This window comes from Balaenoptera musculus, chromosome 8, assembly GCF_009873245.2.
Source record: "Balaenoptera musculus isolate JJ_BM4_2016_0621 chromosome 8, mBalMus1.pri.v3, whole genome shotgun sequence".
Classification (NCBI taxonomy): Eukaryota; Metazoa; Chordata; class Mammalia; order Artiodactyla; family Balaenopteridae; genus Balaenoptera; species Balaenoptera musculus.
Genome location: NC_045792.1, coordinates 61,356,387 through 61,378,553, shown reverse-complemented (window position 1 = coordinate 61,378,553; position 22,167 = coordinate 61,356,387). Strand labels below are relative to the sequence as shown.

General features: G+C 46.1%; 1 protein-coding gene across 21 annotated transcripts in view; it reads right to left on the bottom strand.

The window, feature by feature from the left end:
* Positions 1–22,167, bottom strand: part of PPFIBP2 (PPFIA binding protein 2) — a 151,545-nt gene that overhangs the window by 105,839 nt on the left and 23,539 nt on the right. For 17 of the 21 annotated variants that reach the window (XR_005020882.1, XR_005020883.1, XR_005020884.1 and 14 more), the window contains exon 2: positions 11,758–11,854. Coding sequence is in view for 14 of the 21 variants with exons in the window: in XM_036860136.1 (XP_036716031.1) it covers positions 11,758–11,854 (97 nt within the window). In the remaining 7 variants the exon portion in view is untranslated. Of the gene's footprint in view, positions 1–11,757; positions 11,858–22,167 lie in introns of all 21 variants that reach the window. The other 4 variants (XM_036860151.1, XM_036860142.1, XM_036860146.1 and 1 more) reach the window with 1 other exon arrangement.

Below are 22,167 nucleotides of genomic sequence, written 5' to 3'. Positions count from 1 at the left end.
TCTTCCAAAACCAGCAGAAGAAAGGCCATGTGAGAACACAGTGAGAAGAAGATAGCCCACAAGCTGGGAAGAGAGGTCGCACCAGAAATCAACCCTGTTGGCACCTTGATCTCGGACTTTCTGGCCTCCAGGACTATTTTCTATTTCTTCTTGAAGCTCTTCAGGGGTACACAGTATGACAAAATGCATGAGACAAGAATATTTATAGCAAGTTGTTACCCAGGCAGAGCCTTTGAATCCCAGAGGAGCTGCAGCTTCACCTTCAAGACACAGATCTGCAGCCTCCTGGGCACCATCAGACACCTCCACTGAAGACCCAGAATGGAGACCATTGGACCGTATGTCCTGTACATTCTCTAACAACTACTTAGACCTAAGGTCTTTGTTTCAACACCTTCCTTTGAGAGCTAAGACTAGTTTATGTAATATCGGATGATGAAAGAACTTAGATTTTGAGATCTGATGGATCTTGTGTTTTTTCCCAATTATGCTTTCTAGTTAAGCTCTCTATGCCTCAATTTCCTGTCTGTAAAAAGGGGGTGGCAGGGCTTCCCTGGTGGCGCAGTGGTTAAGAATCCGCCTGCCAGTGCAGGGGACACTGGTTCAATCCCTGGTCCGGGAAGATCCCACATGCCGCGGAGCAGCTAAGCCTGTGCACCACAACTACTGAGCCTGTGCTTTAGAGCCCGTGAGCCACAACTACTGAAGCCCACACGCCTAGAGCCTGTGCTCCGCAACAAGAGAAGCCACTGCAATGAGAAGCCCGAAGCCCATGCACCACAATGAAGGGTAGCCCCTGCTGGCCACAACTAGAGAAAGCTGGCACGCAGCAACAAAGACCCAATGCAGGCAAAAATAAACAAACAAATAGATAAATAAATAAATTTATTAAAAAAAGGGGGAGTGGCAATACTGTTCATCTTTCACATGTTTCACAAGGATTAGGTAAAATAATGCATTATGATATCTGATAAAAATAAATGTTCAATGAATAATAAATAAATAAATAGCACAATATTTTGGGGTCTATAAATCAAGATGACACCAGAACACACAACTAAAATAATGTGGAAGATGGGGCAGTGATGGGAATTAAAGCATTCTAAGAGTCATGTATTACTGAAGAGGAAGACAGAATTATTATTCTATAAAGATACTTATCTTTAGCCTTTGTGTAAAGGATGCATGTTAAAAATGTGCATTTTTTTGAGCATTAAAAAAATGCAAGGATGAGCATTAAAAATGTAGAAACAGATGTTTAACTTCCTAGAAGAGATTTAAAAACAACTTGATCAATATAACAGAAGCCAGCAAGGCAAAACCAAAAACAAGTAAAAAAAAGTTAAAAAGAAACAACAGCATAAAACAGAGAAATAAGTACACGCATACCTATATACTAGTAACGATAATAATTATAAATGCACTAAACACCTATTTATTTACTTACTTATTTATGTTTATTTTTTATTTATTTATTTTTCTTATTAGTCATCCATTTTGCACTAAACACCTATTTAAACGCAAAAATATGAATAATGGAAAAAAAGAAATCCAGTTCTTTGATGTTATTAAGAGAGACATACAAAAAATTATGACACTGAATGAGTGAAATTTAACGTGTTCAAAAAATAAAACTCAGGACTTCATGCATTGGAGTAGGTATTTTTGATCAAAATATTAAAACCAGTCACACACACACACAGTCACCAGATAAAATGATAAAAATCAAATAAAAAATCATCTGAATAGACCTATAAATAATTGAGCCATAATTTAATATTTTTCCACAGAGAAAATACCAGGCCAAATGCTTTTACAAGTTAGCTCTAGCCAACGTTCAGGAAGTGAATAATTCTAATCTAACTGGTGTTCAGTAGAGAAAAGGAGGGACTGCTCCCAGCTGTCTCGATAAGGAGAGCCTGCCAGTACAAATTGTAGACCAGAGTGTGAAAGGTGCCCCTGGAAATGAACACTTTAGAAGTTCTGAGTACTACAAAGGCAAATTACAAGTCTTCTCACTGATGAACTTGCATATCAAATCCTAAACACAAATTTACAAAACCAAATCCCACAGTGTATAAAAAAGACCCTCTCCTTTGGGAAATGACAGGTCAAGCAGACCCAAAAAGAAAATTAAAAAATAAAGTGGTGATTATCAAAACAGCAAAAGGCACATAAAGAACTATACCCCAAACAACTAGAGATGGCGCATTGTATTCAAGCACATATAAAGCATTTTTTCAAAACTGACTATAGACTAGGCCATACACAAAGTCTTGACAAAAATCAAGAATCGCTATCATGGGTACTATTCCAGTCTCCATATTTCTGTGGGAGGGGAGAGTGGTTTCTACCTGCCTCCCCTCACTCAATTTTTCCTCAATGGGGGAAGGCCTCTTCTGATGACAGAACTAAAAGATGGAATTCTCTCTGGAGCTGCCCGTCCCCGTATGCAAGCATTAGCTTCTGAGGAAGCTTTTTCTGAGACAAGCTCTGCCCCAGAAGGTGGAAGTCTGTAGCCTGGGATTGAGTTCAATTTGGGGTATGTGTGTAGGATGAGTGGATTCGAGGTCCTTCCTGACTGTGGTTTCAGGTCAAGCTAACTTTCCTAATCAGTAAAACTAATGACAAAGCTGATATTTTGACCTCTTTCTGTCTGACTCCTTTGTCTGTTCCTTGACTGGAACCAAACTAGGAGGGGAATAATGGGCTGTTATTCTTTTTAAATATTTTATTGAAGTATAGTTGATTTACAATGTTGTAAGGGATGTTATTTATTGATCTTTGTGGTAGACAGAATAATGACCCTCCCAAAGATGTCCACATCCTAATCCCTGGAAACTATGAATGTGTTTGTTACCTAATATGGCAAAAGGGACTTTACAGATGTGATTAAGAATCATGAGATGGAGATATTAACCTGGAGTTTTAATCAAATGAGCTCTTAAATCATAAAAGGGAGGCAGAAGAATGGGTCAGAGAGATATGACATGAGGACCTGCCCTGACATTGCTGGCTTTGAAGATGGAGGAAGGGGCCATGAGCCAAGGAAGGTAACTGCATTATAGCTGCAACAGGGCAGGTGGTAACAGACTAGTTGTACTCAGAAAAATCCCAAAGGACACCCAAAATTAAAAAACACACATACATACACTTTTTAAAGCAACTGAACTGAAGGAAATTTTCAGAGCTCAGTAGCTCAGGAGAAAGAGAGCATGTTAGCTGGTGTTTGCCCTGCAGGCCAGTTCCCAGGTGGCTTAACACCTCAGCTTGAATGGGCCACCTGAGGACAGGAGACAAAGCTTAGGGCCTGAGCAAAGGGAGAGGTCAGATGGAAGGCCTCTGCATAAAGCCAGGATGCAAAAGGGCAATATCCTCAGTCTACCAACTAGAAAAAAATCACCCCACAGAAGGAAACTTGGCCTTGATTCTGGAATAAGAACACACATAAACAATTTGATGTTTTCAAACATTAAAAAGGGGTAAGGGAAGTGCAGAAAGAGTGGGACAAGTAGAAATCAAAAAATAAAATAGTTGATAGACAAATGGGACCTAATCAAACTTATAAGCTTTTCACACAGCAAAGGAAACCATAAACAAAATGAAAAGACAACCTACGGAATGGGAGAAAATATTTGCAAAAGATGCTACCGACAATGGATTAATTTCCAAAATATACAAACAGCTCACACAACTCAATAACAAAAAAACAAACAACCCAATTAAAAAAAGGCGAAAGACCTAGACATTTCTCCAAGGAAGACATACAGATGGCAAACAGGCACATGAAAAGATGCTCAGTATCACCACTAATTATTAGAGAAATGCAAATCAAAATTACATGAGGTATCATCTCACAACAGTCAGAATGGCCATCACCAAAAAGCCTACAAATAATAAATGCTGGAGAGGGTATGGAGAAAAGAGAACCCTCCTACACTGTTGGTGGGAATGTAAATTGGTGCAGCCACTATGGAGAGCAGTATGGAGGTTCCCTAAGAAACTAAAAATAGAGTTACCGTATGATCGAGCAATCCCACAACTGGGCATATATCTGGAAAAGATGAAAACTGTAACTCAAAAAGATACAGGCACCCCAATGTTCACAGCAGCACTGTTTACAATAACCAAGACATGGAAGCAACCTAAGTATCCATCAATAGATGAATGGATAAAGAAGATATGATATATATATACATACACACACAATGGAATATTACTCAGCCATTAAAAAGAATGAAGTAATGCCATTTGCAGCAACATGGATGGACCTGGAGATTATCATACTAAGTGAAGCAAGTCGGAAAGAGAAAGACAAATACCATATGATATCACTTATATGTGGAATCTAAAATAATGATACAAATAAACTTATTTACAAAACAGAAACAGACTCAGACATCGAAAACAAATTTATGGTTACCAAAGGGGAAAGCTGTGGGGAGGGATAAATTAGGAGTTTGGGATTAACAGATACACACCACTATATATAAAATAGATAAACAACAAGGACCTACTGTATAGCACAGGGAACTATATTCAATATCTTGTAATAACCTATAATGGAAAAGAATATATATATATATATATCTGAATCACTTTGCTGTACACCAGAAACTAACACAACATTGTAAATCAACTATACTTCAATTTTTGAAAATAAATAAATAAAAAATTTTAAAACACCTTCAAAATAGAAGGCAAAATATCCACAAGTATAGGGGACAAAATACACCAACTAGTAGAGTAATTTTAATATGTATTTCTCAGAAACTGGTAAGATCAAGCAGACCAAAAAAAAAAAAACAACAACAACAGTATTGGTAGAGAAGATTCAAATAAGTTGGATGTAATGGACAATTATAGAACATGGCACATAATAACTGGAAAATGCACACACCTTGCAAGCACACATAGAACATTAATGAAAACTGGCAATGTTCTTGTCAAGGCTACAAAGCAAGTATCAATAAATTCCAAAGAGTAAGTATCAGAAACCACTTTAACCACAACACAATTAAGTTAGCAATCAATTTTAAATACATATTTTTATATATTATTGGTTGATTTGTTAAGTTGAACAGATACATTCAAGTAAGTAGAGCAGAAAATGATAAACGATAAGGAACAGATATTCAAAGAAGTTAAATATGTATATATATTAAGCATAGATACATAATGCCTATATATCTATATATACTGTGATGGTTAATTGTATGTGTCAACTTGGCTAGGCCGTGGTACTCAGATATTTAGTCAAACATTATTCTACATGTTTCTGTGAAGGTATTTTTTTGATGAGATTAACATTTAAATCAGTACAGTTTGACCAAAGCAGACTGCCCTCCACAGTGTGGGTGGGCCTCACCCAATCAGTGGAAGATCTTAATAGAAAAAGACTGACCTCTCTAGAACAGTGGTCCCCAACCTTTGTGGCATCAGGGGTCGACTTTGTGGAAGACAATTTTTCTACAGACCAGTGGTGGCAGGAGTGGGGCGGGTGTTCAGGCGGTAATGCGAGCCCTGGGGAGCGGCAGATGGGAGCTTTGCTCGCTCGCTGCTTACCTCCTGCTTTGCGGCCTGCTTCCTAACAGGGGTTTCCGGGGGTTGGGGATCCCTGCTCTAGAAGAAGTGGGGATCTTCCAGCAGATGGCTTTCGGATTTGAACTGCAACACTGGCTCTTTGCTGGCACTCCAGGCTGCTGGCTTATCCTGCAGATTTTCGTACTTGCCAGCTCCCACATTCATGTGAGCCAATTCCTTAAAATAAATCTCTCTCTCTCTCTCTTTCTATCTATCTCTTGCTCTGTCTATGTGTCTCTCTCTATACACACACACACACACACACCCTATTGGTTCTGTTTCTCTGAAGAACCTGGGCTGATACATACACACATTTAACTATTTACAGAATAAATAATATACACACCTACTATGGTGACTGATCAGCAAAAACAAGTCAATTCTTTGAAAAAAGTAGTTAAAAAAAAAGTCTCTGGCAAGATTGAGGAAAAAATAAAGAGAAGGCACAAATAAGCAATACTAGGATTAAAAAACAGATATAACAAGCAGCACATCTTAAAAAGATAAAATACAATAAGCAACCATATGCTAACAAAATGGAAAACATTGGTAAAATACACAAATAGCTAGAAAAATATAATGTGCCAAAACTCAATAGAGAAAAAATTAAAACCTGGCTGTCCCTAACTATTACAAAAAGACAGTCTTCCAATGAGAAAACACAAGGTCCAGATGGTTTTGCAGGTCAGTTCCCATAAATTACAACTATAAGCAAGTATTTAAGGAACAAATGATAATTCCAACTTTACTCACACTCTGTCAGAGATTATTAGAAAATGAGGCTACAGAGCCATAAAGGAGTGAGGTGGGCTCTACCAGCAAGGGAAGAAAACAGAATGATGGCTGTTGAATAGGGCTCGCAGCCCCACTGTGGGCCGTTCCAACCTCTTCACACAAAGGGCAGTCTCTGACATCTCAGCCCACTCGACACCTCTAAAATTCCACCCTGACTCTCCTCAGGTCAGTTTCATAGCAGAGGACCCTCAACCTGAGTCCTGACTGGGAAGCAGGTGGCTTTGTTACCGACGACCACTCTATGCTGACCGGCCTCGGAGAGGGTACAACAAGACCAACTGAATGTTCAGAGCTTGGACTCAGTCATCAGCCTTTAACACCACAGCTGAAATCATTCACGGGCCAAAGTGAATAATCACAGTCTTGATCAGAACTTTCTCTGCCCTCACACAGTCTTTAAAAAAAAAAAAAAAAGCAGACACTAATCAGAGTTGGCAGAAAGGCCAGGACAGAGCAACCTCTTTGTTTAACTGTTATAAAACACATTCCTTCTAACTATTCCTCCTCAATGCGTATAGCTCGTACCGCACAAGTAACCTCCTGCCCCAGCAAAGAGGAGTAAGCGGTCCCCTGGGTCCTGACCAGGGGTTCTCTGGTCCTATTTCAGACGCAGCCGCTGACCCCATTAGCCCACAGATGAAGCCCTATGCAAAATTAGCGTATGTGGCAGTTGCTCTGGGTTATCCAGAGGGATATAATTAAGCAGTATAGTGTCGAATTTCGATCATCAACGGTGTAATTCAATTATGGTGTTATTTGTAGGCTGAATCACAGGGACTAATCAGGAAGAAGACCAGATCAAAGGTTAACATCATACTGGAACTTAAAACAATGGTCTTTTGTATTAGAAACAAACCGTTTTGACAAGAGTCCTGGGTTTTTTAACAGTCACCTCTTCCCAACTTTCTGCTGTAAAATTCTTGGGTTCTAGTTAAGTACAATCACACCCAGGATACACCTATTCAGGTTTCAAGAATCCATCTTAGCAAGGAGTTTCACTTCACATTTCTGCTTCATTTCCTACTTCTGCTTAGAAGGCATTTCCTTTTCTCACACCTCCAGAGCGGATGAATGCCTTGAGATGATGAGGGTCACCATGTGTGGCCCTGCAGGGGTGTACTTGGCACTTGTGTATCAGGATGTCCTCCAAGTGTTCTTGGCCTGGTTGCTTCTACGAGTGATAACCTCTTGCACTATTTGCACTGTTTACATTCATTGGAGGAAGGGGGCACCTGTTTTGCATTAAAGGCTTAATTACATCAACAGCGGTATCACATGCCCTGAGTATACTCTTTTGGAAACTCTTTTGGAAAGAGTTTTGGAAAGTGAAGAGTAGCCTATCATACTATAGAGTAATTAATAAAGGGAAAGTCCTTGTTATATAGTGTTATGTTATGATTATTAATAATCATTATTCAAGGAATTGTGTCTATTTTAGTAGGAATCCCTGTTGTTTCTGCATAAGTGCTTGCTATTTCGGGCATGCAGGAAGCCCATAAAAATTTCTTCCACTGAAATAAGTGTAATTGTGTTTCCATAAAGTGAGAGAATACAGTCCTTGGGCACTTGTTTGAGTACTTTAACAGATGCAAAAGCAACTGAGTGTTGAAAGTGTTGGTAGTGCTACTTGACATCCTTCGCCTTCAAATGAATGAGAGAACAGAAATTTAAAAAGGACGATTTTAATGTTAACACAAAAACGTCACTTCTGCAGGATCTGTGTATCATGATTTGGTGCCACAATCTTCAAACTTTCTTTCAGCTGCTCCACCCTTAAGCAAAGGAGCCCTCACTTTGAAGTCGAATGTGTAAGAGAAGAGAGTAAGCCATTGTGGCCAAGAGACGGGGCGGGGGCGGGGGTGGGTGTGGGGATGGGCAAGAACAGGACTGGACCCTCCTCCCAGTTAACTCTCTTCTCCTGTAGATGGCCCCACAGAACCCCAGGGCTTGGCTACACTTCGCCATAAAACCAACCCGGGAATGAATGGAGCCCAGAAGAGGTTCAGATGGCCCTGGACTCAAATCTTAGTTCTGTCATTTACCAGCACTACAGCTTGGGCGGCAAAAATAATGTCAGTACTATTAACAACAAAACCAAGAGTAACCTAGACCAGTTGAGCACTTGCTAAGTGCCAGGCATTGTTCTAAGTGCCTTCTTTGCCTTAATTTAATCCTCCCAATAATATGAGATGGGTACTGTTGTTGCCACTGTTTTATATATGAGGAAACTGAGGCTCAGAGGGATTAAGCGATTCGCCCAAAGATTCCACAGCTAGTAGTAAGTGGCTGAGCTGGGATTCAAATCCCCACAGTCTATCTAACTCTGCAGTCTACATTAATTAATCACAAAAATCCCTAAGCTCTTTGGCCCAATTTGGCCCAGCCAACTTGAAAATGAGGATGGTTTTAATAATCTTGAGGAAAAGTATTCCACACAAAAGCATTCAATAATTATCATTCTTTTCATTGCAAATGGCATAGAACATATGCCCTCCAGACACTCGCTAATAACCTCAGTGTTGAATTATCTGTCAAACAGCTCCTGTCAAACGTCTGTGTGAGCCAATTACTACATAAGGGATGGCTCACAGGAGGTACCAACCACCGACTCTTCAGGAAAATTAGTGATTTATTATTCCAAAAGAATCAGCCAAACAAAGGTACAAGTAGAGAAAATAATCAACGAAGTTCAGCATGCAGCCAGATAAAGTATAGGCACAGAAAGCAATAACTGCCTCCTAATCAACGAAAAGGGGAGCTTATTCACAAAAGTAAATAAGATACACGTGACAAATACCTATTAAACCCCTATTCTGTGTTGCACTGAAGATGCAGCAACGAAGCCTCTGTCATCATAGAGCTTACATTCTGATGCAGGAGGCAGATAATAAAAAAAGAGACGAATATGAACGTAATGGGTCAGATGGTGATATGTGCTATAAAGAAATTAAAAAAAGGATAAAAGGACGGGGCTGATGTGGAGATGCCATATTAGAGAGTGTCAGGGAAGGCCTCAGACATGGTGATATTTCAGTACAGATCTGACCTGAGTGGACTTGGAGGAGAACATTCCAGCAGAGGGGACAGCAGCACAAAGGCCCTGAGACAGTCAGTGCTGAAGTGAGACAAGCCAGATGGAAGGTGTAGGAGGTTCAGCCACAAAGGCAGCCAAAGGCCAAATCATATACAGTGTTGCTCGTTATGACGGGGACTTCAGATTTTTATCCTGAGATGGGAAGCCACTGAAGAGTTGTGGGGAGAGTGATGTGATTTGATTATTCTGCTGTTCTGTGGAAGACAGGCTACAAGGGGGCAAGAGCAGAGCAGAGACTACTCAGAGACCATGCATTAATCTTGAAGACCCCAGGCAAGTCTAGGAGGCATGCACAAGCCTTAGTTAGACAATGAAAACTACAAAACACAAATGGGTGAAATAAGGGCCTGAATAAATGAGAACTCCACTGTATCCCCAGAGAAGACTCAGCATGGTAAAGATTTTTTGTCCCTCATTAATTTATCAAGAGCTAATATTTTATAGTGCTTACTATATGCCAAGCTTTGTTTTAAGCACCTTACACGTATAAGCACAGCAAGCTTCTTAGGTGGGTTCTATTGTTATTCCTATTTTAATATGAGGAGACGGAGGCATGGTTCATGCAGGTAACTTGATGCAGAGCTAGGATTTGAACCAAGCAGTCTGGCTACAGATGCTCCCCCGACTAACCCACAAAGAATGCCTTGGAACATCTTAGACCACCCCTCTGCAAAACTCTCATGTCTGTTCCAGAGAAGTCTGGGGAACCCTTCCAGAAGAAGCCTGCCAGGGTGGAGGCCTAAGGAAATGGGAGAAGGAGGGAGCATGTAGTACTGGAAGGGAAGAAGGATGGGTGTCCCGGGTTCCACACGACCCACACCAGGGCCCGCCCTCCACACCCACTGCAGAGCCCCAACCAAGGCAAGGCCCCAAGGATCCAGACATGTAGTCCTCTCCCACAGACAGAGGGGATTTTGCCAGAGACTTTGTCATTTCAGGAATGCCTGTGTGGGGAAATTAGGAGGCAGGAGGAGGAATTGACCTCACACAAGGCTGCCTTCTTTAGGTGGTGTCCCATTTATCCGTCCTAGCCATCCAAGAGCTCTGCTCACTCCAGGGGCTCTCAGAGTCTCTTCCTTGCCCCTTGGCTGGGGGCTCAGCAGCGCTGACAGCCTGAGATGGTCTGAGAGTCTGACCCTGTGGCTCTGATCTCAATGCACAGGAGGCCCCGGAAGCTTCCAGATGCGACTCTCTGAAAGGACTGCTAGGAAACCCATGCTCTTGGCTATTTCCTCTCAGTAGGGCTTCAGGGACCCTGATCTAGAGCAGGATATCCCAATCTCTGGAGCCTCTGAAAAGTGGGATGTTAGTCACGGCCTCCCAAGGACCCTTCTGTCCACTGAGAAATTAAGAGCCTGACAGATGACAGCTAGAACACGTCCTCTGTCCCAGGTGCAAACACCCAGAGCCCTCAGTGCGTCAGGTGTATCTGCAGGACGGAAGGAAAGGCAAGGGGGCAATGCCTGGTGCTCTGTGCATGCCCTGGGCTCTAGCCACACTCAGCCCAAACCTTCTTCCCGCAGCCCTAGCTCCATGCAACGAGGAGCAAAGTCCCAAAGAAACACGCCCAGTCAACAAATAAGGCCAGTGACCTGTATCAGGTAAGGACAGAAAGAAGGCCTGGGGCCTGCGGGGAAAGGTTTCCAACAATGACAGGCTTATTCTAACCAATATGGGCTTCAGTTGCCCCCATCAAGGAGTTAATCAGCCCAGACAGCCCACTGGCAGTCCTTTCCAATTAACCAGTTTTGCTGGATCTCTTCTAGAGGATAATCCTAACTGGCTAAGGCAAACGTGAAGCCAAACAGTTACAATGGATAAAAAACATATAGAACATTCTTCAGGTGATTAGGTGAATCAATACACAACTGCTTCCTGACTCTCAAACATACTGGAGACCAGCCGGGAAAGGGAGCTGACACCAGTGCTGGGGGCAAAGTCAGTGAGATTGCAAGTTTCAGCTTGACTGTAATAAGCCATGATGTGCTCTGAAAACTTTACAATAAAATCAATCTCACTGCACCTGTTGCAGCCAGGATCCAAACCGCGATACAGTTAAACACATGCTAATAGATGGCGCATCTGTACTCTCAACAGAGCCCTAGACTCACACCAGATAGCAAAGAGTCCAAGTTTGCACTGTTAAAAAAGAGACGACACACACAGTAAAATAAAAGAAATCCAACAGGGGCCTTCTCTCTGCACCCAAAAGAAAAGTCCAATGAGAGGAAACGGTTTCTCAGTGCGGAGGATGAGCTGTGGGTCGCCAGGACCCCTGACCGTACCTGCAATGATCCCGTCCATCTGCTCCAGGGCAGCTTCCAGCACGTGACTCGCATCAGAAGCCATGAGTCCTTCCCCCTGTTTAGTCTCCTCCTTCTCCTACTGAAAATTCAAATACAGAACAAAGGAAAAATTACAGAGAGTTCCACATTACGTATCCAAGACCGCCAAGCCCTCTCGATTCCACCATCACAACCGCACTCAGAGGAATCTTGGTAGCCCACGCGTGGTTTCTGCCATCTCCATGGCTTTGCCCTCCAGGCACGAGTGTTCTTAATCCATGAATCTTCAGCATGTGATGCCATGTGCTTGTGTCATGAAAAGCCACTAGGGCTCTCCAGGGTGACCTGCAGCAGCGAGACTGCGATTGCCACTCCTACCATCATTACAGTCACGGCTCCAGAAGCTCCAGCCACCCCTGGGGAAGGCTCAAGGCTCCCCTAGGGTTGGGGAAAGGCGGGATGTGCCCCGTAGCCGTGGGTCGCAGCAGGCATTGGCAGTCTTATATCTGTATTTGTCTCACACCTGCAATGCTCTCCTTGGGCAGGTGTGACCCAGGCTGAGAGGACTCAACTGCCACTTTCACTTCTCAAGTGGGCCAATGGGCCCCATCTAGGAAGGCTGCAGGTGCGCTGCTGTGGGGAGAGTACCGTCCCTGGAACCAGAAACACTGTCTCTTACCATTTTAGTTCTACTCCACCCAGCACCATTCAAGGTACATAATCCCATCTTCTCAATTTCTCCAAAAATACACAGTCTAGCCACTCCCCTAATGCTGAGTCTCCCTTCTAATGGTAGAGGTGGCAATTGGTTCCATCTCCAGACAGCTCTGCCTCTTAGAAAGGTCTTTAAGCTCAAGTGTCTTCTTACAGCCCCTTCTCATTTTTCTTGCTTCCCACCCCCTTCCTGGGTGGCAGGGAGAGACTTACACGACAGCATTTGTAATCCTGAGAAGAGACTTAGCTCACGTCTGTGAACTGGAGGCAGGTGTGCCCAATAGGCCTAAGTGCTACGGAGGACAGAGGCAGAGCTCCTGGACCCAAGGGTGGCACAGGTCAGGGAACAGGGGGTTCTGCTGCTCATTTTCCCCATGAAGTTAGACCTTTGGAGTGAAGAGAGGAAAGTGAGCAACCACTGGAAAGTGGCTTTGGAGATGGTGTGGATAAGAACGTCAGGACCACAAAGAACCGCACTGGACGGCACCAGGCAGGAACAGCTAAATACCCTGGGTGCAAAGCCAGCTCTGCCATCTACTGTGTGATCTCTGACCCTCAGTATCCTCACCTGTAAAATAGGGATGATGACAGCACCTAACTCACAGGGTTGATGTCATGGTTAAATGAGTAATTAACATTTCATTGAAAATGCATGTCTTGCATGTAGTAAGGGCTCAATAAACTTCAGCCTTTTTTTTTCTTTTTTTAAAGTGAGGATGTGTTTGTGCCAGGATAGCTCACCGGATGAGGGACTTTAAACTAAAATGGGGTAGGTTCAGGGAGGGAGAACCCAAATAAGTCCAAGAGGCTGGTCCTTTGGAGGAGATAAGCACAGCAAAGAAAGATAAGCAACTATGCGTGTGGAAGGGGAGGGCCGTGACTCACAGGTGCAAAGGCCAAGAACTGGTCAGAAATGGGCACTGAGCCTCAGCAGTGCAAGAACCATCCGCTATCAGCTCAGGGGAGTGAGAAGAGGGGCTTCAGACGGGGTGGAACCTCACTGGCACCTCAGGGCTGTGGCAGGAACCAGGCAGGGCTGCAAAAAGGAGCGGCCCAGACAGCTACAGAGCAAGTGCGGGTGCAGATCTCAGGGGCTGAATAGAAGCAATCCGGGGAGGGGGGTGTGGGTGGAGAAGAGGCAGCAGGAAAAGGGGAGGCAGCAGAAGCAGGGCAAGATTCAGCACATTCACATCTGCTCGGCCATATGGGGTATTAAAAGTCTGAAACATGTCCTACCCTCTGAGGACTTCCCAACCGCTCCCAGCAAAAAAGATCCAAAGTCCATACTGTGACCTAACAGAAGCAGCTCGGCAGGATCCGGCCAGGCCAACCCCACACGGCCCTCGCCCTCGATCCCCATGCTTCGGCAGCCTCCGGCCCTGTCCACTCCCCCAGGACTCCAAGCCCCCTTTCCTCCTCTGCAAGTGTGCACCTGCTGTCCCTCTGTCCTGAGCTCACTTCCCCAGCTCTCTGGACGGCTGATCAGTCCTCAGCCTTCAGGCCTCCGCTCTGAAGTCTCTTCTCAGAGACGCCTTCCTTGCACGCCTGCATCTAAAGCAGCCCTTTGACAGCACGGCGGTTCCAAAGAATCTCGTCCATCTACATTTCCCTGCTAACTGGCCTTGCTAACCCTCTCCATGAAAGCAGGAGGACCCTGTCTGCCTTGCTCACCCCAATGTGCCCAGTGCGTAGCAGAGTGTCCGGCACAAGGGAGTTTATGAGTAAATACTTGTGAATAAAAGATGGATCCATGTGGCCAACACGGCCTGAACCCTGTCGTGCTGGGCACTGGAGGGAATATTGATAAATCAGGCCTAATCCCTGCTCCCATGGACCATGCAGTCTAGTGGAGAAGACAGAAGTATGAACAAATAATTATGACACAGCGTGAGGTATGCTGATAGAGGCGGGTACACAGTTTCCCTGGGCCTTAAAGGATGGGTAGGAACTTTCTCAGTAGATGAGGGCGATTCCAGGCAGAGGGGGCAGTGCACGAAAGGCAGGAAAACATGTAAAGACAGGATGTAGTTGGCAAATGTCAGAATGGTTGACGAAATTATACAGGAACATCCAGCTGCTCACCATGAGTCAAAACCCTCCACGGAATTCACTTAAGCGTGGTAAGGGCAATTAACGAGAGGAGCTTGGGAATTACACCCACGGCTTCAGGGATCTGGACGCCCGTGCTTGGCAACTCAAGTGGCCTCAGATGTAAACTTGATAGATATTTTTAAAAAGAAAGATCTCATATTTCAGCAGACTGGCTCCACTGGGGGGCCTTAGTACCTGGGTGAAAGGTAAGAGGGCAGTCAGAAGGTGCTGAGCCCAGAGGGCCCAGCTAGGACCCCCTGCAACAGAAGGGCCATAAAAGATGACCCATGGGCCCTCTGCTCAAGGATGAGTTTGTACTTGGCAGACAGCAAGTTGGGTGGATCCGTGGGAGCTGGCGAGAAGTGAAACATGAGTCAAAGGTGTATCACCTTTACGGCCCAGGACCTGGGCCAGTAAGATTGGGAGCGCTCGGGAGGCAGAACCTGCTTTGGGTGGCTGATGAGCTCAGTTCTGGGCCTGAGATGATGGCAGGATGCAGGAAGAACGGGCTCTGCCAGCCTCTGATGCAGAGCAGCTATGAGGGGTCAGTGGTGTGGGGTACAAGGGGGACCGCTGAAAGGCCAAATATGCCATAGGAGCTGGGCCTCCAGGCCTATCTGTGAACACGGACACTCTGGAATAGGGAAGCCACGATTCCATTCACCAACCATTCCCATTCTGGCAGCTACAGCCATTTCCTTCCCTCACAAGGTTAGAGCTCCCCATCAGTAATGCACCCCGGGACAATCTACCCCTGCTTTCAAGGAACTGGGGGTCCCAGAGGCAAACGTGTCATCCGGCTGCCCTCAGTGTATCTGTTCATCCCCACAGAGACACAGCACCTCTCTTGGGAGCCTAGGTTCATCAGGAATGTGAGGCTTAAGTGCACAAAGCACCAGAAGCCGCGTGCGAGGAGGTCCCCCGCAGAGAAGTCAGGTGAAGAGGCTGGAGGGCACATCTGGAAGAGGCAGTAACCCAAGGGCTGGGGAAGAGAGCAGGATCCAGGGCAAACTGCAAAGGGGCGCATGAAAGGCAGGGCAGCCTCTAAGCAGGTGGTGGGGAATGGAGGTGAAAGCAAGTTCTTCACCCGTGAGACGGGAGCTGCGGCAGCCACCCAGGCTGGACAGCGGAGGAGCTGAGAGTGGGCCCTGGGGACTCGAAGGAGGGGCGCCCCACCAGCCCAGGAAGGAGAGGAGCAGGCAGGGGAGGACGCGGTGCTCTCAACATGCTCAGTTCAGTGACAGTTGTCGTCTTGGCCGAAAGCGGTTTTCATTCCCTGTGGACACTTGGACCATTAACACAGCCCTGCATTTGACCCTGACGAGCAGGCAGCCTTCTCATACCAAGAAACTGGCTCACCCCGAGCTGCAAAGATAAGGTAGGGAATGTTGTTTAAGGAAAGAAAAGGTGTGGTCCATTCCTCATGCATCCCTCCCCTCCCCCACAGGCCTCTCTAGAGGCTGTCATCTGCCCACCTGTGATGGTGCCTGACGCTGGGCCCCCCTAATACAGGGCTTGACCCTCCTCTTTGCTACCAGCCAGGGAGGAAACAACTCTGCAGCTGTGAGACCAGCCAGTGAGGAAGGAACAGCCACGTTTTAGAAGGACAGTGTCGGGGCTTCCCTGGTGGCGCAGTGGTTGAGAGTCTGCCTGCCAATGCAGGGGACACGGATTCGAGCCCTGGTCTGGGAAGATCCCACATGCCGCGGAGCAACTAGGCCCGTGAGCCACAATAACTGAGCCTGCGCGTCTGGAGCCTGTGCTCCGCAACAGGAGAGGCCGCGATAGTGAGAGGCCTGCACACCGTGATGAAGAGTGGCCCCCACTTGCCGCAACTAGAGAAAGCCCTCGCACAGAAACGAAGAGCCAACACAGCCAAAAATAAATAAATAAATTAATTAAAAAAAAAAAAAAAAGAAGGACAGTGTCTGTGAGAGGTGTCAGAGTCACATGATCTGCGCCATACAGAGGTTGGTTTGGCACTTTGAACTTGAATAGGAGGCACGGTTAGGTGCAGTTTAGAAAGTGAGACACAATTAGCCACCCATCACCTGGTGGACTCTAAGGCAGTAACTTAGATACGGTATTAACTACCCCCATGCTCAGCAACGGAGAATCAGGAGGCAAGAATGGCTGACTAAGATAAGTAAGTCTTGGGCAAGTAAATCTTAACTTGTCCCACCCATGCTGAAATGCAAGCTTCCATTCCATTTTATAACCCACTTTTCTCTCACTAAAAGTGGTTAGGGATGCAAGTGTTCTGGGCAGGCTCGGACTGTCCTGGATGCAGGAAGGAATCAGGAACAGATCTAGAGTCCCTGGTACCCTCCAGGGTCTCCTGCTGGGGCTGCACCCCAACTCCTCACAGCTGCAGCCAGACGGGCGCCCGCATCCCTGCGTAGAAAGCAAGACCTGGGGAAGGAGCCCTCAGCCAAGAACCCACCACCACCAAACTCAGACTCATCTCAGACCTCTCCTGGCCCCAACTGGTCAACAGGTGGTAAAGAAGTATCACCACATCACAACAAACCGAAGACTTTTCCCCACAATTTACTGGTCACCCATAAACCACAGGGGCTCGTTCTTCACATGGTTATTTACAGGAATACCTGTTTTTATGCCTAAGCTGAGGAGACGGCCTCTTAAAAGGATATAGGAAACTTACCTCTTTGGGATAGTAGAGCAAGAAGCCACTTTCAGCATTAAAAAAACAATGATAAAGATGAGGAAGACATACAAAGAAAATTGATGGCAGTGCCTACATTCTCAATCACATCCCATATCGACCAATATTAACTTTCTTTTTAAAGGACAAGTAAGAACATGGGGTTTATAGCCAGACTGTCTTGAGTTAAAACCTGGGCTCTGCTGCATAATGGCTGTGGGTCTTTAAAGAGATTACTTAATCTCCCTGAGACTCAACTGTCTCATCTGTAAAATCAGTATAAAACCAACCTCATTATGGGCAAAAGTAAACAAGAGATAGAGCTCAGATAAATACAGGAGATTGAAGTCAAACATCTACTTTAGCTACTCACTGAAACAAGAGTAGAGGAATTTATTTTTTTTTATTTTTAATTTTTTTTAAAAGTGCTTCTATAGCACCTTGTATTTTTTTTAAATTTAATTAAATTAATTAATTTATTTATTTATGGCTGTGTTGGGTCTTCGTTTCTGTGCGAGGGCTTTCTCTAGTTGCGGCAAGTGGGGGCCACTCTTCATCGCAGTGCGCGGGCCTCTCACTGTTGTGGCCTCTCTTGTTGCGGAGCACAGGCTCCAGACGCGCAGGCTCAGCAATTGTGGCTCACGGGCCTAGTTGCTCCACGGCATGTGGGATCTTCCCAGACCAGGGCTCGAACCCGTGTCCTCTGCATTGGCAGGCAGATTCTCAACCACTGCGCCACCAGGGAAGCCCCGAGGAATTTATTTTGAAAGACATAAACCCACAAGGACATGGAGAATGTGATAAGAGACCTAAGGGTGATACTGGGGTGACAGCTATGCAGCAAGCAGAAAAGGGCAGTTGGTCCATGTTGGAGGGCTTCCAAAGGCTCTGGGAGAGATTTCTTTAGTAATATGAAATTAACAGAACACCTGATGCCTCTGAACATCTGAAGAGATTTATACAGTTGGTGAAGAATTTAATTCCACGATAAGAAAATAGCAAACCAAGCAAATGACAAAAGAACTCTGAGGAAACCAAAAAGTAAAAATAATCTTAGTCCTTACAATAAAGCACCACAAACGTGTGGATTTAACAGAAATTGCACTGGCAGGATGGGGAGATGGAAAAGTCCTCGTGAGTGGTGGGAACAAGATTGGAGAGTGAGCTGGTTCCTCATCTTCTAGGGTGGGAACTCAGAAGTCACTAGATAATGACAACTGAAAAAAAGTAATAAAGTAGCAGAACAAGCATTTTCCCAGTCCTATGGATAAAAATACTAAAAGAGTTTGAAGTGGCTGCACCTGAGGAAGAGCAATGGGGGTGGGTAGATGGGGAGACGACTACTTTAACAAATCATATACAATTATTTGAGGCTTTAAATTGTGCAGATATATAGTAGTGATAAAAATAAAAACAATCAAAAAGATTAAAAGAGATAAAATGTGTGGTGTGCCTGGCACAGAGTCGAGATTTGATTAACGTGCGCTCCTTTCTCCTTGCAGCTACCGTATTATCGGGCAGGTGTCTGTTAGCTACCTGCTAAGAGTTTATCCAACATTATCTCACTTAATCCCCTCATGCCACTTAGGAATTATTCTCCGCCTTTACAGACGAGCAAACAGATTAAGCAACGTGCCGGAGGATGGGCACTGTTCTTCCTCCCTTCCAAATTTCTTCTGAGACAGGAACCCAGTGGAGGGTTTTGAGCACAGGAGGGTCTAACTTACCTTTTAAAAGGATCATTTTGGCTGCTGCTTGGACTGGGGGTGGGGAAGGTGGGGCGGTGCAGCAGTGAACACAAGAAAACCAGGCAAGAGGTAAAGGCAGCTTGGACCACAATGATTGTGGTAGATGTTCTAATCCTCAGTATATGTTGAGGGCAAAGCCAGTAAGCTCTACTGATAGATTGGGCGTGGGCATGAGAGAGACGGGTGAAACATGATTACAAGGCTTTTGCCCTGAGCCCCTGGGAGAGCGGGGAGAACTGCAGGAGCAACAGTCGAGGGGTGGTGGGGTGGGGAAGGGAGGGATGGATAAAATCAGGAGGTTGGTTTTGGAAATATTCAGTTTAAGATGCCCGGGGACACCTAGAGAGATATGCTGAGTAGGTATTTGGAAATTCAAGTCTGATATTCAGAGAGAAATCTGGGCTGGAGATAATCTGGGAGCCGTTTGCATAAAGGTGGTATTTAAAACAACTGCATGAAGTAAGTTAAGTAGTGTAAGACCAAAAAAAAAAAAAAAAAGAGGCCCCAGGACTCTTTGAAACACTCCAACGTGCAGTCAGGGAGGAGAACCAACGAAAGAGGCTGAGGAGGAACAGCCAGGAGAACTGAGACAGGGGTGCCCTAGAAACCAAATGAAGGGTTCAGGGTAGAGGACAAAATCAGGGGTGCCGAGTGCTACCGAGTCAGACCAGAGGCCATCTTCTCTCCAAAGGCTTGCTGGAGGTGATCTCACCTGCTTCACAGCCTCACCTGCCCCTGCCTTACCTCCCCCTCGACTGCAAGAGCCTGACTGGTTGCCCCGCCTCAGGCAGCCTCTTCACTCACCTGCACGATGGGCTCACCTACTGAGTGCTCCTCGAGTCTTGGAGTTTGTCAGAATCACCTGGAGAGCCAATAGAGCAAGAGGCCCAGGCTCATCTAAGGAGAAGAGCGCCAGGTGATTCTGAGGCTGACCGAAGTTGAACCACTGACGGAATGCAAACGCAGCTCCCAATCAGGCACTCTTCTGCTTGGTCCTGAGTCTCGGGGGCTCACCACCAGCAGGGGCAGAATTATGCTTCTTACCACGCCGACTCAACCTTCTCAGCTGCAACTCTAACTCTCATCATATCCCTTGGCAAACCTCTGCCCCATGCCAACCAAATGTCTTATTATCAGGGGACAGATTCTAGGTGTTAATTGCCTGAACCAGTGGCTTTCCTGCTTTTACGCCCATGCCCGAGGCTTTCCCTGCTAACTTCCCACCTTCTCTTCGAGCCAATTCTTCCAGAAAACCATGTGTATGGTCAGGCCACTCAAGATGGCTGTTCTCTTGTTCTCTGTACATCCCCTGCCCAACCAGTGCCTGCTTTACCCACATCTTATGCACATGACTGACCTTCCTACATACTTGCCCCAGGCCCCAGCTAATGACAGCTTGCCAAACGGGTGGTGAGGGGCGTGTCCCTCTACTGGTTTCCCTGGTAACTGATGAGCCCATCTGATGTCAATTTCCCCCATAACTGGCAATCTCCCCTTCCCCAAGGATCGAAGCCTGCCACCACGTCCTGCCCGCCGTCTGCTGCACATGGTGGGGTGTTGCTCCAGGACCTGGCTTCAGACATGTGAGCTCCCCCATCCATTAAACCACCGATGTCTCTGCTGTTGACTCTGGGCTATTTCTTTGGTCTTGAAGCTGGGCAAGCACAGGCCTTGTAGGCCTGCAGGATGCAGCCTAACACCATGCTTGACCCTGCTCACCTAAATGTGATCTCCCCATCTCTTTGACCTTGCAGGAAAAGGATGAGAGCAGCTGTGCATAGCCATCTTCTCTGCAAGCCTTCCATGGGTCTGGGCCCCTGAGAGCATCCCCCCTTCTGTAAACCCCAAAGAAACTTTTAATTACTGATAAAATAAAACAGTGGGAAACTAAAGCCTGGGAGATAGTGGGGGCTTGGAGGAGGAGTAGCGGCAGGTGGCCCATCCCCCTTCCAGAACCCGACACCCCCTCCCTCTCCATGCCCTCACATTCAGTGGGCCCCGATACATGGTCTTCCCCAAACTGCTCCCCATCCCAACTCAGTGATGCCACCAGTCGCCAAGCCAGAAACCTGGGGGTCATCCCTGGCCTTCCCTTCTCTCACCCACATCCAGCTGGTCACCATGTCCAGTAAAGTCTCCTTCCTCACCCCCTCTCAGATCTGTCCCCTCATCTTCACCTGCCCAGCTTCAGGCCACATCATCTCCCATCGGAACGGCTGCAACGGCTTCCTGGCTGCTTTTCCTGCCTGCAGCCTCACCCCCACCTCCTCACCCCCATCCTCTGTACTGCTGCCAGGAGCATGGGTCTATTTCACAAACCTAGCCATAGCACCCCAGTGCTTGTACAAGTTTTCACCTGCTTCCTATCACCCCAGAAACCACCAGAGAGGAAGTTAAGGACCTGAGAGACAGTCAAGAGACAGACAGTCAAGAGCGTGCGCTCTGTAGCCAGGCTTCCGTTTGGACCCATGTTCTTCCCATCACGGGCTATACCCTTGGACAAGTTCCTTAACATCACTGAGCTTCATTTCCCTAGTTATAAAATGTGGGTGAAAATATACATGTTGTGCGGTTGTGGACATTCCATGAGATAATGCATGTGGAAGTCCTTTGCACGTAACTGGGTGCAAGTTCACAACCACGGCAGTTCTAATTCCATACCTGGCCCCGCCCTGAGCACCAACCATTAGACATAACAGCCAAGTTATTTTTACCGCACTACTTTTACTCTAAGGCTCCCTTAGGATGCAATGTTTTAGGCCACGACCCCCATCCCACCTGCTCCATTCCCTCTCCTCTTTCAAGGCCCAATTCCAACATCATGATTCCAGGGATCCTCTCCTTCCCCCAGGTAGAAGTGACTGCCCGGACTCGGTCCCCTTCTCCACGCTCATGACAGACCCCCTCACAGAACTCTCTAGAGCACGGGTCACTACAAGTGTGGGATCCTTTATCTGAGTGGTAGTTCCTCGTGGGCAGGGCCGTGTCTCCGAGCCCAGAGCTGCGCCCAGGACCTGGCACAGAGCAAGTCGTCAGCTCACGTTTGTTGGATGGGGGAGACAGCTGGAGGCTGACCAGGGGCAAAATTCCTCTCCGTCTGTGGACCAGTGAAACAAGTTATCTGCTTCCAAAGTACATCAGGACAGGGACAGGATAGACATTCCCATTCCAGAAGGGAGAAAATGGAAGAAA